The 18,748-nt window shown below is 49.6% G+C and overlaps 1 protein-coding gene across 2 annotated transcripts in view; it reads left to right on the plus strand.

Moving 5' to 3' along the window:
* Positions 1 to 18,748, plus strand: part of Lrrk1 (leucine rich repeat kinase 1) — a 141,904-nt gene that overhangs the window by 111,021 nt on the left and 12,135 nt on the right. For both annotated transcript variants that reach the window (XM_087901569.1, XM_087901568.1), the window contains exons 21-27: positions 2,511 to 2,682; positions 5,132 to 5,295; positions 5,721 to 5,860; positions 7,758 to 8,007; positions 10,747 to 10,913; positions 14,774 to 14,971; positions 16,852 to 17,129. In XM_087901569.1, the coding sequence (XP_087757695.1) occupies positions 2,511 to 2,682; positions 5,132 to 5,295; positions 5,721 to 5,860; positions 7,758 to 8,007; positions 10,747 to 10,913; positions 14,774 to 14,971; positions 16,852 to 17,129 (1,369 nt within the window). The remainder of the gene's footprint in view (positions 1 to 2,510; positions 2,683 to 5,131; positions 5,296 to 5,720; positions 5,861 to 7,757; positions 8,008 to 10,746; positions 10,914 to 14,773; positions 14,972 to 16,851; positions 17,130 to 18,748) is intronic.

The following is an 18,748-nucleotide window of genomic DNA, read 5'->3' on the forward strand; positions in this document are numbered from 1 at the left end:
CTGACTTCCATGGCCACTCATAGTTTGAAGTTTGAACTCCTTCCGGTCCTGTTCACCCCCCTTCACTTCCTCTTTTTTTCTTTTATTATTATTGTTACGTTGTGCGTGTGTGTGTGTGTGTGTGTGTGTGCGCGTGTGTGTGTGATTGGCTTAAATATATATATAGAACCTGATGAGTTTATTTAGCATTGCATGTATATGACTTCCAAGCTGACCACTTGGTACTGTGGCCAGCCAAAGACTCATCCTTAGGAAGGTGGAGATGGAGGCCTTTTCTCCGTCTTGCCCAGTCCCAATAGACCGGTTTCTCTCCACCCACTAGGTCCCCACTCGCTAGTTCCCATAGTCACTTATGAAATAACTACTCTGAGGCTTATTAAAATTAAGTTACGATTGTTTGTCCAATGGCTTAGTCTTCTTTCTGGATAGCTCTAACTATAAATTAACTCATTTCTATTCATTTATATTTCAGCCCGAGGCTCGTGGCTTGCCAGTAATGTTAGGCCCTCTTGCTCCTTGGCATCTCCTGGACTCTGCTTCCTCTCCCTCTGTATCTTTGTCTGCACCTCCTGCCTAGCTCTACTCTGCTAAGCCTTTGGCCAAGACAGCCTTATTCATCAATCAATAAAAGCAACACATAGACAGAAGGACCTCCCAGATCAGTAGAGACTAATTCTTACTCCCCCAGTAGTCTCATTGGTTGTCTAAGGTTGGGGCCCTGTGACATTTTCCACTTCCATTTTATGGTGGTTCTTGGTGTTGTCACTGTTCAGGTCTTACTTGGGTAATTGTATTTGTCAAGGTATCACGGGTACAGCTTCCTTGTGATTTTTAGGAGACACAGTCTCACAGCAGACTTCGTGGTCCTTGGGCTCTTAGACTATTTCTTCCCCTTCTTCTCCAGTGTTCTCTGAGCCTAAGGTGCAGGGCTGTGTTGCAAATGTACGCTTCTCCTCTGGGTAGCCTATAGTCAGGTGATCTCCGCATTCTGACCATTCAATGCTATTCTGTAATAGTCTATCAGCAGCAAAGAGGGTTAGGAGCTAGATTCATCTGTGCGTGTAGATTTAGAATTCAGCTAGAAATGCTTCTGGTCTAGTAAAGTGAAGTAATAGGTTTGCTTCTAAGGTCCATGACCTCGTGAGCCCCAGGAAGTTAGCGGCATTTCCAGCACCAACCATGATTTCCTTCCTGTTGACCAGGCCTTAAATATACAGCTGTTGGTTACTGCCAAGATCTGACCCCACTATTGCACAGTCAGGGCTACCTTGCTATGCTGAGGATTGTGGGTCATGGGATCAGAGCTGGGTGACTGTTGCTTGCTTCCTCCCTTGGTAGCTCACTTAGCACCTTCTGGTGTCGTGAAAGCTAGCCCTCAGGGAGACGACCTCCAGGTTAGATCCTGTGTCTGAAGTGTGAGTCCACAGCAATAGGAACTTAACCTTAAACCTTTGGGAGGCAGCGAAGGGCAACCGCAAAGGGCAAAACAATATGTTGTTTTGAGAATCTCTTGGATTCCATTGACCAGCAACTTGACAGAAGGTTTCTCGTGTCTGGTACTGGAGTTTTTGTCATGTGTTCTATGGCTCTTGTGGAGGCATGGTCAGCAGGACTGGGATTGCTGAAGGCAACACCTTCATTAAGAAATGATTCCAGGAGCTGTACATATGGCTCAGCAGTTATGAACGCTGGCTGCTCTTCCAGAGAACCTGGATTCCATTCCCAGCACTTACATGGAGGCTCACAGCCATCTGTAATTACAGTCCCAAGGGTTCTGACGCCCTCTTCTGGACTCGATGGGTACTACACACACAGCGCACAGAGATGTAGGCCAAGCATCCATATGTATAATAACAATATTTTTTAAAGAGAAAAGAATCCAGCCTCTGCTTTGCCAGGATAGCCTAGCCCATGCCTGCCCTGTGCCTGCCCCTTAACTCATAGTTCATAGCACATGGTATATCTCACTTTCCAGATGCATTTGTGGGGAGCGACTTCCTGGCTGTCCGCTCTTTTAAATGACAAAAGACAAAAGCACCTAGGTCACCTAGTGACGCAACAGTTTAACGATGACCCTGTCCACTTGTGTTCTCATAAAACATCATTTGTTCTGCGTAAAACCGCCATGTTCTAACTTTTAAGGTCGTGTGTTGTTTTCATTAGCCAAGAACAATAAACAGCTTCGAAGACCAAGAAAACAGTCACCCTGACCCTGATATCTGCCTTGTCCTCAGAACAGTGCAGCTGTATTTGTTTCCCCCCCCCCAACCAAAGTCGGTGTTAAGTGATTTCACAACCACAACCCAGTTTTCTGAGAAGCAACTCCGATTTGCTGTGCCCGGCATGTTTATGTCTTCACGTCTTCCCATCCACGTCACTCTGGGTTCTCGAACTCTATAGGGAGGATGCCTGGCAGCCTGGGCTTTCTCAGCAGAGGCCTTCCCACAGGGACCAGGGTCCTGCAGGGGACCGCAGGCCACGATAATCATCTCTTCCCTTCTGTGTTTCAGCTACCTCTTACCACACCTCCTTCCGTCCAAACCTGGGCTGGACACCCACAGCATGCGGCACCCAATGGCTAACACCATCCAGCGGGTGTTTAAGATGAGCTTCGTGCCTGTTGGCTTCTGGCAGAGGTTCATAGCACGGATGCTGATCAGCTTGGCTGAGATGGACCTGCAGGTAGCTGCTGGGAGGATAAGGCGTCGGGATGGAATGGGCTTCCAAAAGCCTACTCTCGGGGGAAGACGGGAAGACTCCAACTTCTGTGTTGGTGGGACCTAACTGAAGGCTGCTCCCCTGTGGTGATATAACCGATACAGGGTTGAGAGGCAAGCATAGTGTGAAGCCATTGGCCTAGACTGGGAATACCAAGTTTGTACCCATATGACTTAGCCTCCTCCCTCCTGGAGTGATGGTCCCAAATATTAACCATTCCCCAGTCACCGTGGAGCTTGTGCAAGCAGAAGCAGGGTCCCCCACCATACCACCATACTTTGGGTGCAGCAGCTATGAAATGGGTCCAGAATTAGCAGTTTCCGTTATTCCCCAGGGCCCTGACTTCATGGTCTTGCTGTCCTGGCTGTATCCCTGACTTACCTGAGAGGAATCTCTGACGTCTCAGATCACCCAAATTTAGAATCCTGGTTGTAACCGTCCATACCTAAGTATCATAGTAAGGACAACCTACAAGAATTGCTTCTCTCTTTCCATCACCTGGGCCCCAGGGCCTGAACTCAGTTGTCAGGCTTAGGGGTGAGCATCTGTGCTAAGCCATCTCGCTGACGAGCCTACAGGCTGGAGTTAGATATGCATCCCACGCCCAGCTTGCATCATCTAGACTTTGTAAAGGTCCCCGGTGATGCCATTCCGCAGCCAAGTGTGGAACCTCTGCTGGAAAATACCCACTTGCTTTGGTCACAATGAAGAGCCAACCCATGGGTGATGTTCCGTGGGTCCAGCCAGAGTTGTGGAGAAGCAGCCCAGCTGTCAGTCAACACTAATTTCATGCAAAACAATAATACAGAAGTAATATTTGCCTAGAGCAGTGGTTCTCAAAAGTGGGGTTCCCAGACCAGCGAAACTGACCTCACCTGAGATCCGGTGAGAGATACCCATTGTTAAGCCCCAACTCCAGATCTACCCCCTCAGAAACTTCAGGATGGAGTCCAGCTGCTTGTCATTGACAAGACCCCCCAGGGGATCGGGGCACACTCTACAGTTTGTGAGTCCCTGGCATACACTCCCATTGTTGAGCTGTTGAGTCTCTTTTGACATTGATCTCTGCCTGACTTTGCTTTTGCCACCCTCTAATTAGAGCGCCCTTAGTGAATTACCACTTCTTGGCTCGGTAAAGATGTTCTTTGATCTTCCCATTTTATGGGAAGAAAAATGAGCACAAGAGGCTGAAAATCAATCCGAAGTGTTGCAGCCTGTGTTGCGGATCGGGGAGTGATCTCTCTATGATGCCAGAATGATGCTCTGGCTAACCGAGCGGGTGCTGGCACCGTCTCTCCTAGGGTTTCATCTGTCTCTCTGCCCTCCGTTTGAACTGTGTCCTGCTGTGTTCTAAGTGGGAGGTCACTGCGCCCCCCCCCACATTGTGGGAGGCTGAGCTCACAAGGGGGGGCTGCTGGATGGGAGCATGCCTGTCTGAGAAATCAATGCCGAAAGAAATCCTGTTAAAATTCAGATGGAGGACAGAGGGGAGAAGGGTTCAGCCTCAGCATCCATCAAAGGCATGCAGATTCCCGCAGCTATAGCCTCTCTATTTGTAGATCTGCCAGACCAACAAAGATCCCAGCGAGATGCCTGGCCCTGGTGGGCAGTGGCTGTGATGATAGTCTCTTGCATTCCAAACCTCGCTATGCACCCAGAGCCTTAAAACTGTCAGACCCTAGGTCGGGCACCCCACTACTGAACCAGAGAAATCTTCGTATGTTTTCCGTAGTCATAGTGCTATATTTTGGAGGGAGCGGAAGAGCCAACCTAACAGAAAGGAATGGCTAGAGAAATCACTACCTCAGCCTTAGGAAAATGAATTGTCAGTGAGTTTCAATGGCAAGGCAGCAATGACATTTTCAAAGTATACCTTGTTTTTCGCTGCTTGCGGTTCATGCTAGAGCCTGGGGCATGGTTGGTAAGCGCGCTATCACTGAGCTGTATCCCCCGGCCAAAGAGCATGCAGAATGAGGAACACACGCTGTACCACTCTTTTTTACACATAGGTATAGTAAGAAAAACTCCTGGGCTCATACCTACCCAAATCTTAAAGTTCTTCCTTCTGAGTGTTAAGTTGTTGGTTGTTTATTTTCTCTGTTTTATTTTTCTGTCCTGTCCACATTACCAAATGAACTGTTTTCACTTGTGAATTTGGGGAGGGAAGTGTTCAGAGAAGAACAGCCTATTTGTAATCGCTTAGAAAATCTGTTCCCAGGGTACCCTGGAGACCCTTCCAGATCATGTGGCCTTTGACTTGGCAGCGGGGATGCGCAGTGGGCGTGGGAGGCACGGGTGGGAAGCTGCAGCAATTTATCAAGATGGGGCCAGGCCAGCCTCCTCGAGTTCTGCACAAGGCCAGTGAGGAGCCCAGAATTCTTAAACAGGGTCCTTTTCTCTCTCTGTCTTTCAGCTTTTTGAAAACAAGAAGAATACAAAAAGCAGGAACCGGAAAGTCGCCATTTACAGTTTCACGGGAAACCAGAGGAATCGCTGCAGCACGTTCAGGGTCAAAAGAAACCAGACCATCTACTGGCAAGAAGGGCTGCTGGTTACTTTCGATGGGGGCTACCTCAGGTGGGAACATCCGGGAGCCTGCGGGCAGGGTCAGCACGGTTCCCAAGCAGTGGCCCGTGACAGCCCCGACCTGGTGCTCTTCCGTGTGGAGTCAGAATTCTGCTCCTGGAAGAGCTTGCTAGAAATAGAGACCCTCCCTCTGTTTGCCCTGATGGTCCCATCTTCCTGTTCTCTTTCCACGACTTCTTCTGGATAGGCTGAGGGTGGCCACGGCCCAGAATTTGAGCTCACTCTATTTGGGGGAGTAGGGACAAGGAAAAAGTTGAGTCATAAACAATATATAAACAGAAGAGTCACCCCAATATCCCACTTGGCGCATGGATTCTCAGGGTCCCTGAGAGTTAAGTCCATCCTTGGGAGCAGGGAAATCACCTCCAGCTCCTCAATAGTTTGGCAATGGGCTCCTTGCCATTTTTGCGTTACAGCGTGGAGTCCTCAGACGTGAACTGGAAGAAGAAAAAGAGCGGAGGAATTAAAATCATCTGCCAATCAGAAGTGAGGGACTTCTCAGCAATGGCTTTTATCACAGACCATGTCAACTCCCTGATCGATCAGTGGTTTCCAGGTGAGAGAATATTCTGGAGCCAAGCCTTTGACCACGCTTATAGAGATGCATTTTAAATCAGAATGAGGCTGTCTCTCAGAGAAAGCAAAGTTGCCACCGGGTTCAGCCCTTTTCCTGAGAGCCCTAGGCTCCACGGGAGACCTGCTCTGGGAGAGCAGAGAAGTGCTTTGGGAACAGTGTGACCCACAAAAAATGGAACAGAACTAGGTGTCCTGGCTGCCTACAGTATATAGGGGGAAGGTCTCTGGGTCCCACGCGTGGCCCAAAGAACCGTACATATGCCTTGTGTAAGTACATATACTTGACATCAGGAAGACCTGAAAGTGGAGGTCTGTCCCTGGTGTAGGGACAGTGAAGGAGGCCAGGGCTGTCGTTCCCTTTCCTCCTTCCCTGTGTGTCCCTTCTCATGCTGGTGGCGATCAAACCACCCACACAGCCCTTCTCCGACTCTTTGAATCCATGTCCCCATCAACAGTTTGACCAAAGAAAATACTGTTTGAAGCAAACCCCCTGAGGTCCTCTGTTTGTTTTGCTACTGGGGTGGACAGAGAGCAGACAGCAGGGAGAAGGCTGCGGGGGCAGCGGCAGGAAGGCAGCTGTGGGGAGAGCAGGCAGAGAGCGCGCTTCTCCCCCTCGCAGCCTCTGAAGTATCTTTTATACTCACTAGCCCCTACATTTAACCTTATCAGAGGTCAAAGGGTAGAGGGTGGACTCAGGACACCCTGTCTGTCACACAAGCCTGTATGAACCAGTCTACCCACCTGCCCCAGAGCCTTATATCCCAGGACCACAGGACAGTGCTCAGGGATGTAGCAGAATGCCACTGGATACATATTCCAGACATGGCACCTGGCTTCTTAGCATGTTGCTTCAATGAGTGACCAACATGGAAAACGGCTTAGGTAGAGGAAATCAACTGGTGTGGGTCAAGGTGCCTGGAGGACTCTTGGCCAGCCAAGGGGGCCCCCCAAGACCTGTGTCAAGTCTTTGGCCACTTTGTAGCTCCCTGCCAGTCCATGCCCCGCCTCAGTAGGTGCTGGGGGTTTGGCAGGTGAGCCAAGTAGACAATAATCTGAGACAGAAGAAACTTGGCCAAGCGTTTGAGACAAGATGTTCTAGAGCCAGCGCTGCGAGCCAGTGGCCAAGAGTCTCTCACTGTGGATTCCTGTGAATGCCAGATACACCCAGAACATCTAGGAATCCACACTGTCTTATACAAAGGAGGTCCCTACCCTGCCCCAGGGTACTTCTGTGGGTGTTTCTTACCACCTCCTAATGAGAGAGCACAGAAACAGTATACTACTGATAGGTGAGCCCACGCTAAACGTCCTATGATCGTCTGTACTCTCTATCCCCTGCATTTAACTTACCCAGAGCGCTCCAACAGGTCTTCTGTCTCTAACTTGTACTAACCATGGTCAGGGTAATGGAGTGTGGCTTAGACTCAGCCTCAGCCACGCAGATAAAGTCCCTACCACTCTTGTCTCGCCCGCCTCTACCAGCCTTCCAAGGGCTGCGGGATACTCTGACTCTGGGTCTAGACCATGATATAGCTCCTTCCTGGCAAATCCTTTAGCCTCAACAGTTTTACTGCACAAGTCACCAGGTGGTGAGTGCGGTTGGTACCTGCTGTAACCCCAGCGTTTGGAAAACTGAGATCAGAGAATCGTGAGTTTGAGGTCAGCTTTGGCTATATAACCAAACCCTGCCTTAAAATCAAAACTAAAGGAATAAGGCATCCCAGAGTGGTACCAAATTTCTGGCTCCCTGGGGCCCAGGCAGGAGTAGGCAGGGTCTCTGATGTAAAACCAACCAGGCCCAGGGTGGTAGGGTCCTTCTCAGAGGACCCCCACACATCCAGTTCACAGGAACTGTCTCCTCCTCTGTCCCCACTTAGCCCTGACAGCCACGGAAAGTGATGGGACCCCACTTATGGAGCAGTACGTACCCTGCCCGGTCTGCGAGACATCTTGGTCCCAGCATGCAGATCCGAATGAGAAGTCAGAGGGCGTGCAGTACTTTGATATGGAAGACTGTGTGCTGACAGCCATTGAGCGGGACTTCATCTCCTGCCCCAGACACCCCGAGGTCCCTGTGCCGCTGCAGGAGCTTGTCCCAGAGCTGTTCATGACTGACTTCCCAGCCAGGTACGCTGCCCAGTCTCTCCCAGGACAAGTGTGCGGGCCGTGTGCCTCTTCTACCCATCACTGCGTGGTGCCCTAGCCATGGGGTGGCGGTAACTATCCCAGCCATCCTTCCTGCCAGTCTCAGGTAACTTAGATCCACACCCTAAGCTTCCTGAAAGAAATGACTTTCCTTCTGAATCCTCAGCAGGCCCTGCTGCACTTTGCACACAAAACCACAGGGGCAGCCGTACTTTCTGCCCTTCTAGGAACTAGCATCCTTACTGCGGGGCTGGCCCTCCTCAGATTCACTTTGTTGCCCACTGGAGGGCAGAAGATTGGCAGAGCTGTTCATTGGCCTTTGTGGAAAGGGCCCATTCCCACACCTGCAGCCTCGTCTTTCTTTTCTGGGCAAATGCTGATGCCCAGCTGCAGACACACCCTAGCTCAGTTCTTCCAGCTCCTTCTACCTCCATCCTCCCAAGATGATAACTGGGGAGGGAAATATTGTGGAAAGGGACCTGGGTGGTCCCTTCCAAAAGGAAATGGCCGCAAAATGTATACAACAGACCATCCTTAGTAGATGGAAACCCACTTCTGTGATATGAACTCCCAGGGATAGTCCTTCGGTCATTTTAGATTTCAGCCATTTTTAATCATTTTGGAGTCGTGGTCTACTATCGTGACCAGTGGCATGCCACTTCTGGTTTCTTTAACCTCTTCAACAACTTCTCCTCCTCCTTCTCCTCCTTCTCCTTCTCCTCTTCCTCCTCCTCCTCTTCCTCCTCCTTCTCCTCTTCCTCCTCCTCCTTCTCCTCCTCCTCTTCTTCCTTCTTTTCCTTCTTCTTCTGGAGATCTATTTTTTCATTTTTCTGCACTGTTCCCAATGCCCATAGAGCATTCTCTGAATGCATGCCATTGTTGCTCCACATCCCACTTCCGGGGATCTATTGAATTAAAGATGGGTCTGGGAGGTGACTCAGTGGTAGTGCATGAAACACTATGCTCAATACCCAACAGTAAAAGAGGATAATTAACCAACAGAGGAAATGCCCCAGCCACACTCTTTTCAGCATCCCCAACTGCCTTGTGATGGACATAGCAGGTACCACTCTGCTGCGAATGGCTTTTCTTCACTCCCGGGTTCTTCATGGGCATGCAATTGTGTATAAGCATGGATCACATGTTTTGGAAGGTGCTAGGTTAGGCACCCCCTAAAGTTTTAGACATTTCGTGTATCTGCCAAACCTTGCAGCATTTCTACCTCAGCACAGACACAAATTAGTGGACTGCAGCATTCCCTCTGTGACTTCAAGAAGCAAGGCAGGATGGTCCTTGCTGCTTTGGATGTCATCTTCGGCACAGTAGGATTCTGAGATGAAGTTACCTGTTAGGAAGTGGGAAATCCCAACAGCCTGAGAAGGAATCTTTCCAGAGAGAGGCTCGGGGTATCTGCTGGGGTCCCAACCAGCCCTAACAGGGGAGTTTGACAGGCAAAGCTCTGCCCTGTGACTGCTACAGAACCCTGCACTGTCCGGGCTTGCATAAGCCCTAGTAGAAAGCCCTAGCGAGAACCCCAGCATTCTCCAGGTTCCCACATCTTAGGTGCCCCCCCCCCCGCCATGTACCTGTACTTCCCAAGCAAGGGTTTTTATCAGAGCACTTGAAAAACATCCTCAGACCATGTGGTCAATGCTGCAGTGGGTACAGGTGACGTGATTGGCCTGTGCTAAGTCTGGGTAGCTACAAAGCCTGTGCCTGAAAGGTGCAGAGAGAAAACACACCTGCAGGATCAGGAGGGCTCACAGGCACCCTTGGCCTGGATGGCAGGGACCTGGCACCAGTCCCTGATGAGGACCCGCACAGATCTCAGTGGAGTGGTCTGCCTTTCTCCTCCCTGCCCCGCCTTCTCTCTCTTCTTTGCTTCGTGGTTTGTCTCTAATGCCATGGTTTCTGAAGAAACAGAGGAGTCTCAGGAAGTAAGAGGCTAAGGGTTCCTGGTGCAGGCTCAGAGTCAGTGAAGGAGTGAAGAAGGATGCCCCTCTTAAAACGCCAAGCCCTGCATGATGGCCCCAGTACCGCTAGAGTCTAAGTCGGCACCTATGGACCCACAACTCTCATCCTGTCCCATTCTCTATCTGAGCATTATGGGAGGCTCCAGCTCTGTTCCCTGCTCCTCAGCTTCTTCTTCCAGAGCCATCAGGCCCAGAAGTTTCCGCAGAAGGCTGGAGGGGGTGTCAAGGAACAACAGCCATGTTTTATAGAAGCCCAACAGAAATTTCTATTTTCACAAGACCCAGAGTACACAGACCAGCACAGTGGCTGAAACTCCCCCATGAAACCCTAGTCCCCAGCTGTGGGGGCGTTAGCTCTGCATGGCAGAGGACAATCTGGCATAATAACAAGATGAGGAAAAACTAAGCTGGCAGTAAATAGTGCAGTGTATTTAAGGATGGCAGCTTTCAAAGCACAAAGTGTAGAGAGGGATCCTTAGTCTATGCCCGCTATAATCAGAGAACTCCCCTAAGTCAGGCTTCTCAGCACCTGTCCAGGGGTCTCTAGGATGTGTCCACCACACAGAGGAGGAGACTGAGGTTTGACAAGATTGTATAGCTGCCCAGGCTTACCGCCTGGCATGTGGTAGATCCGGGGCCGGTACGCAAGTGACTTTGATCTGTTCTCCCGGATGGGAGAGCATCAGCTGAGCCCAGGCCACACCCTGCCCGAGGTCGGAGGCTAGCCCCTGAGCTGTGTGTCCCGCAGGCTCTTCCTGGAGAACAGCAGGCTGGAGCACACGGAGGGCGAGAGCAGCATCCTGGGCCAAGGGGGCAGTGGCACCGTCATCTACCGGGCCAGGTACCAGGGCCAGCCTGTGGCTGTGAAGAGATTCCACATCAAGAAGTTCAAGAATTCTGCAAATGCCCCAGCAGGTAAGGGCGTGGTGGCCAGCACATTTTTCTTCAGATATGTGACCTCTCTTGTGTCCAAACCCCAGGCCACCTTAGGGAGGACAGAGGCCACGCATGCACCTGGGGCAGGGTGTCAGGAGGACTGGGGGGCCTGGTATGACTGGTGCAGTTCTGCTCTCTGCCTGGTCTGGCAAGTTGGGAAGTACAGACTAGAGAGCCAAGCTAAGGGAGGCCTGGATGTTACTACCTACCTAGACAAAGTGTGCATCAGCAAAGACCACTCCTGCTGATCTCCCATCTGTTTGTGCCCGCCGAAAGCCTGGCACACGTGGAAAGGGCAGGCTGATATCAGGCAGAGTCCTCATCTGTAGGGCTCCTCCAGCCATCTCCCGTGCAAGCAGAAAAGTGTACAATGAAAAGTAGTTGATTTGTTGTTGTTGTTGTTTGTTTATTTGCTTGCTTTTATGGCTTTTTTTTTTTACTCTTTGGGGGTCCACCATCCAATACAGGAATAATACACAAATAAATACATGTAGACTTATTCTTACTTATGAATGCCCGGCCTTAGCTTTGCTTGCTTCTAGCCAGCTTCTCTAACCTAAATTGCCCCATTTCTCTTTACGTTTTGCCCCTGGGATTTTTACCTTTCTTTATTCTATATATCTTTCTTTCCTTCTTACACCATGGCTGGTTGTGTGGCTAAGTAGCTGGCCCCTGGCATCTTCCTCACCTCCTTTTCTCATTCTCCCCTTCTCTCTTCTCTTCCTGTTTATTCTCTCTGCCTGGCAGCCCCGCCTATTTCTCTGTTTTGCCTAGCTATTGGCCGTAGCTCTTTATTAACCCATCAGGTGTTTTAGACAAAGTAACAGCTTCACAGAATTAAACAAATACAGCATAAAAGAACGCAACACATCTTTGCCTCATTAGACAAATGTTCCATAGCATAAACAAATGTAACACATCTTCAACTAATATTCCACAGCAATGTGAGACAAGAGACGGGGCAAATCCTGCAAATACTTATTTGGGATGTTCCCTTCCTGCCACCCCCATATCCTACACCCTTCAACGAAAGCCACCAGGACACAGCACACTCAGCTCTGCATATTACAGGCAATTCAAGAATGCTCTCCAGTGTGTGTAGGGGAGAATCTGTGCCCCTGTTGATCCATTTCTGTTGCTACCACAGAATACCACATGCTGGGTAACTGCTAAATAAAAGAAAGTTATTTGGCTCAAGGTTCTGGGGCTTGAGAGAAAGAAGAGCTGGATGCTGAAGAATCTCCACACTATATCATCCTGGACGGCAAAGAGTGAGAGAATGGGGAGCCAAAGACCAAGAAGGGGGACGGATTTCCTTTTCTAACAAGCCCACTCCTGTGATAACTAGCCGACTTGAAATGTCTACATTGTTTTCTACTCATGAACGTTGGGCTGGGAGAGGGGCAGGGAGACACATTCTAGCCATAGCAAGCACCATGGAGTGCTCGGCCCAGGGCGCCTCCCTCCAGCTAGCTGAACTGCCCCTTGTTCAGGGCAGGTCATCTTGCGGTCACAGAGTCAATGTATGTTCTTTGGTAGAAAATTATAAAGAAACTGGAAAGGGAGAAATCAAGTGGCAGTTCTTTGAAGGGAATTCTTCACAGCTGGCTTCTGCTGTGATCTAAATAGACTTGGTTGCCGTACTTTGGACCAAGAAAAGTTCCCTGAAAATCCTGAACAGGAGCAGAATGTTAGCATTCCGTGGTATTCCTATACTCAGCAACGACCATTAGAAAACAACCTCTGCAGCAGTAATAAAAAACCATTTGGAATTTTGGTTAATCACGGTATTCGAATCCTAACCCAGCAATTTGACTAATGGACTATCAGATGCACATGTGCTGAGTCAAAGCCAAGACCTGACAAAGGAAAAGGAGCCAACCTCGCAAATGTCATGAGCGAGTCTACAGGGTTAGGGCAAGTTTCTTCCAGGACTTCAAGCAGACCTGCCTAGAAACCAGAAGTCACCTGTGGGCTCAGGAAGCCAGCACATAGCAGAGGTGACATTGCCGGTCAGAGAGAAGACAGCACACTCACTAACTGGGGTGGAGATTAAGATCTTATCCACCACATGATAAAAAATAAATTCTCCATGGGTTAAAGAGTCAATGTGAGAATGGACCCCTACCCTTAGGAGCCAAATGGCCAGCAAACTCAAGGTCTTGCACAGCCCGGGAGTGGACCACTAAGGCTTTCACGGTGCTTGACTTTTCACTGCAAAGGTTCCCCAGCTCTAAAACCTGTGGGGAAGGAATGCAAACCGGAAACAAGGCAGTCGAGACTTGGCTTACCCTGCCTAGTAGCCTCAGAGACAGATGATCCTCTGTGGACTGGCCACAACCAGGGGTGCTGTCCTGAGCCTCCAGGGTCTCCTGCAGGCCATCATATAAGAGGTACATGAATGAATTTCAAGGGCAGTGAAGGAGGTTAGAGCATGACCGGTATTCACACATCCCCTGCGGCAGACCTTTCTCCTCTAATGTGAATGTCACAGCCCAGCAGCCATGGACAAATGTCTCACCAGCTGATGATAACCATGGTGGCCCTGGTTACTTGACAAGGAATAAAGTAACCTGCAGTGACCCTGAAGTGGGGGGACTGACTACATTCCAGATACTTTCTGGGCCAGGCTTTGAGCAATATAATGGGGTGCAAAGAGAAGACGGTTGCCTGTACCTCCAAGTGAAGGGCAGCTGGGTGGCTGAGAGCTGGAAGGGTACTCTCCGAGCCATGCAGGTAGAGCCCCGTGGCAGTCCTCCCTTGAGGGAGCCAGATGGGACTCAGTAAGTGCCCAGTGGCTGTCACAAATGGCAAGCCACATTAGCTCTTGAGAAAGGAGGAGGCTTGGTGCTTGCAGCCTTGTTAGCATTTGTGTCTTTATAGAGACAGAGATAGTGCACACTATAGATGCAAGGGGTGGGGGTGGGAGAGACACGGCAACACACAGGCAGATGACCAAGGGACACACAAACACACGCACACACGTGTGCGCTCACACACATTGATGAACAGGACCCTGAGACGTAAGTGTGGCCACTCTAAAGAGTCAGCTTAAGTACGTGTGTGTGTGTGTGTGTGTGTGTTTGTGTGTGTGTGCGCGCATGCGTGTGTGTGTGTGTGTGTGTGTGTCTTTGTATCTGAAATTCACAACCAGGTTCAAAACTTAAGCAAAGTCTAATAATTAAGTACAAAAATATGATCCAGTTCGCCTCTTTCTCCCACCTTCAAGACTCTTCTTGTCAAGGAAATTGCTGGGTATTTCCTGACAGTTAGTATCACTGGGTACTGCACTGAGTACTTGCTGAGGGCCAGCATTGAGAGAGAATATTGAAGCAGGCAAACTCAAAGGTCTCACATATTCTGTCCCAGGAAAGTGTAGTTCTTTTGTTGCTTTGAATACTTCTTTTAGAAGTGCTGCTTAGAGGTCCGGGGGAGGGGGGTGATATCCCCAGAGTCACTCTGGGGGTTCTGTCAGTTGTGTTGAAGTTTTTTATTCCCTGTCCAAAGGGAGGCAGCCAGACCCAGAATGAGGATATCCCCTTCTGTCATCCTGCTCCTGTCCCCTGCTTTCTATCCTGACTTAGTCTCAGCCCCACCCTTTAGGGCCAAATCCTGGCCATCAGTATTACAATACCTCATGCGGTGTGTACTTTAAAATGTAACCTTGTCTGACCTTACCCAAGTCCCTGTAAGTATGGCAGGCCCTTGTGTCGTCTGCCCTTAGGAAACAACCTACCTGACCTAGACCTGGGTTGCCTTTGCCTTAGGTCCCGCAGGGAACCCCGTGCTCTGCAGCTGATATTCTGCCTAAATACTGACGGCCTTGCTTTGTCCTGCAGACACCATGTTGAGGCACCTGAGAGCCATGGATGCCATGAAGAACTTCTCAGATTTCCGGCAGGAGGCCAGCATGTTGCATGCCCTGCAGCACCCGTGCATCGTGTCACTCATTGGCATCAGCATCCACCCACTCTGCTTCGCCCTGGAGCTTGCCCCACTGAGCAGCCTCAACACTGTGCTATCTGAGAATGCCAAAGGTACAGCCACTCTGAGAACATTCCACAGGGGCAGCTCGCTCCCGAGAGGCCAGCAGAGCCCCAGTGTGTCCCCCCCCCCCCAGTGCAGGAGGACAGGTCTCTGCATAGCCTCGGATCCAGTAGTTTCCTCCTATCTCACATGCCCAACTTGGTTGCAAAAACAGTACTATGGGTGGCCTCAGTGAGCCAGGGTACGCCCAGCCCCAGAGCAGGTGCCTTGCCAACTCCAAACATGGGGCAGGGCATGTTGGGACAGCCTAAAAACTCACACTCTGGAGACAGACAGAAGCAAATTTCAAGCCCTGTAAGAAGAGGCAAATTGTCTTGACTGGCAAGACACAGAGCCTTAGATGAGGCAGCATCATTGGCCTAAGAGATAGCAGCTGGCATCTCCAAGCCCAGCTGCATCACTAAGTGCCCCCTGTAGCCACAGGTACAGACTGGGCACCAGTTAAGACGGAGCCTGGGATCCCTTCTGCCATATCTTATTCCTCAAAGAAACTTAAAAAGGTGACTGTCTTCATTAAGAAAGAACTGCCATTAAACCAGGCACTTCTCAACCTCCGCGAAAATGGGAACGATTCATGGGGTTTCTGTACCTTTAGTTTACCCTTGACCACAGAGCAAGGTGGGCCTGAGAGGAGTTGGGGAGCGCTTGAGTCCTCGAATGCAAACACCGGCAACTTCCCATGTGGTCTGCCGTGAAAGGCTCGCCAAGCGAGAATTTCTATCTAAGTACATACTACTTCACTCCAAAGTCATTCTCTGCCCCTTCTGGCACCTGGTATGAAGGAGAGCGACAATGTATCCATAGAGTTTGAAGTACTAAGGGATGTGTCAGTCAGTGTTTCCTCACTGTAACAAAATGCCTGAGATAAACAGCATCAGAGAAATAAAGGTTGGTTTGGTCTCATGTTTCAGAGGTTTCAGTCCGTGGTCAGTTGGCCTTGTTCTTTGGGCCTGTGGTCATGTGGCACATTATGATGGGGTCATATGACAGAAAAGGCTGCTTATAGGGGGCTGGAGAGATGGCTCAGAGGTTAAGAGCATTGCCTGCTCTTCCAAAGGTCCTGAGTTCAATTCCCAGCAACCACATGGTGGCTCACAACCATCTGAAATGAGGTCTGGTGCTCTCTTCTGGCCTGCAGACATATACACAGACAGAATATTGTATACATAATAAATAAATATTAAAAAAAAAAGAAAAGGCTGCTTATATCATGCTACCTAGAAGGTTAAGGCAAGAGAAAGAGAAAGGTTAGAGTCCCAATGGCTCCTTCAAGGACATGCCTCCAGTGACCTCACGTCCATCTGTGTGACCTGTCTTAGTTAGAGTTTCTATTGCTGTGGTAAAACACCATGACCAAAAGCAACATGGGAAGGAAAGGGTTTATTTCAGCTTAAAGCTTGTCGTCCCTCATCTTGTGGTAGTCAAGGCAGGAACCTGGTGGCAGGAACTGATGCAGAGGCCATGGAGGAAGGCTGCTTATGGGCTTGCTCAGTCTGCTCTCCTTTGTAACCCAGGACCACCTGCCCAGGATGAAGCCACCTATAGTGGGCTAACTTCATCCTCCCACAACAATCACCAGTCTAGAACAGGCTTGCCTGCAGGTCAGTCTGGTGGGGACATTTTCTCAAGTGAGAGTCTCTCTTCCAAAATATCCCTGTCTTGTGTCAAGTTGACATAAAACTAGCCAGCACAAGGCTCCGCCTCTTAACGGTCTCATTACTTCCCACTAGTGCCTTATAAGGCAACCCTTTAATCCCATCCAAAAAGTAGGGGAGACAGAAGGGGAAAATGAAAGACAGGTTCTAGGGTGTTACTTGGATTCGATCTTAAGTTTGATGAATTTGAACATAGGTATTGTTTTCTTTGCAAGATTCTTCCTTTATGCCCCTGGGGCATATGCTCACCCAAAAGATAGCCTACCAGATTGCCTCAGGCCTGGCCTACCTGCACAAGAAGAGCATCATCTTTTGTGACCTCAAGTCAGACAACATCCTGGTGTGGTCCCTGAGCGTCAAGGAGCATGTAAACATCAAACTGTCAGACTATGGCATCTCTCGGCAGTCCTTTCACGAGGGTGCCCTGGGAGTGGAGGGCACCCCTGGCTACCAGGCTCCGGAGATCAGACCTCGCATCGTGTATGATGAGAAGGTACCTGCCTGTCCTGCTGTCATCCCCAAAGCCAGCTGTGGAGAGCAGGGGCCCAGTCCTGTGAGAAGCCAGAGAGACAGTCCTGGCACCCTGGCTTCACCCGATCCAGCCTGTGTTTTACTCTCTCCTGTATTCAGTGAGGGAGATTTTGGCTCTGACCAGAAGGTGCTGGGGCATATGGTCTGCCTGCTTGTTTTAACCTATCCTTAGCTTTCGAAGTTTGTTTGCTTCCGTGTGTGTATGTGTGCATGTGTGCATGCTGGTGTGCTTGCCTCTCCATCCGCGTTAGTGCCTTTCTGTCACTCTCTCGCTGAACCTGGAGCTAACTCACTGATTGACTACTCTTGTTGGCCAATGAGTTCTTAGGATCCTCCTGGCTCCGCCTCCTCCCGGGATTGGGATTCCAGACACAGACTGCTACTAGTAGGTGTTGGGGATCGGAACACCGGTCTTCATGCTTCTACAGGAAGCTCCTTACCTACTGAGCCATCTCCCCAGCCATCGATTCACTCTTCTGTAACTTCAGTTCACAAACTATAAACTGTGGACAAAGTCCGGGGTAGAAACGTACCTGCACTTAGAGCCTGATTATCTTAATGCACAGAATGAGCAAACCTTCAAGGTGCTCTTGAGAAGAACAAAAAAAAAAAAAAAAAAAGTGGTAGAAGTTCCTGGTACCACAAGGTGCTGGTTAAATGCCAACCAGGAGAGAGCAAGTGCTGGGAAAGTGACTGTGACTTCCCAGGCAGCAGCCATGACTTGGATGGGCTGAGTCCAGAGAGCCACTCAGTAGCTGTGTATCATGCCAGCCTGTCCATTCACCACCTCCTTGACCCTACCTTATTTTCATTATATTTATTTACTTATGTATTTATTTAGAGGGGACTTGTGTATAGAAATCAGGCAACTTGCAAGAGTTAGCTCTTGCCTTCCACAATGTGGGTTCTGGGAATCGAACTCAGTTCATCAGATTTAGCAGCAAATGCCGTTACCGGCTGAATCAACATCTCGCTTGCTCTGATTCCTTATTAGTGCATGGTTTGTTTTCAGACGGGTCTTGGACCTTGAGAATGACCTAAGCATGCATGGGTTAACTCAACACCTGTGGCTGTTGCCAGAAGTTGGAAAAGGACAAACCAAAGCAACAGAAATGGGAAGCTTCTCAGTAGCTGGTGATGCAGACAAGGTGTTCACCCACATTCTCTTGTAAAAGATGTTACCTGGCTTTACCCGGGGATCTGTGTAACCCTTTCCTTGCTGGACCTTTCGATGGTAATTAAAGTGAAGAAACAAAGGAGTTGCTATCTAGGAGATGATCCATTCCCCTTTGTATGAGTTTCACAGACAGCCCTCTGGTGTCTTGGTTTTGGAGCCCTTAATTGGTTTCTGGTAGTTAGCAAACAAATCTCTCTCTCTCTCTCTCTCTCTCTCTCTCTCTCTCTCTCTCTCTCTCTCTCTGTGTGTGTGTGTGTGTGTGTGTGTGTGTGTGTGTGTAGAAGTTGGATGGACAAATGGATGGATGGGAGGATCCAGAAATAAGGAAGGAATGATGAATGGTTAGGTAGATGGACGGAAGAAGAGGTGTGGTACTTGGACAGATCAGGGTAGATAGATGAACT

The sequence above is a fragment of the Myodes glareolus genome, chromosome 24 (genome assembly GCF_982192425.1).
Source record: "Myodes glareolus chromosome 24, mMyoGla1.1, whole genome shotgun sequence".
Lineage (NCBI taxonomy): Eukaryota > Metazoa > Chordata > Mammalia > Rodentia > Cricetidae > Myodes > Myodes glareolus.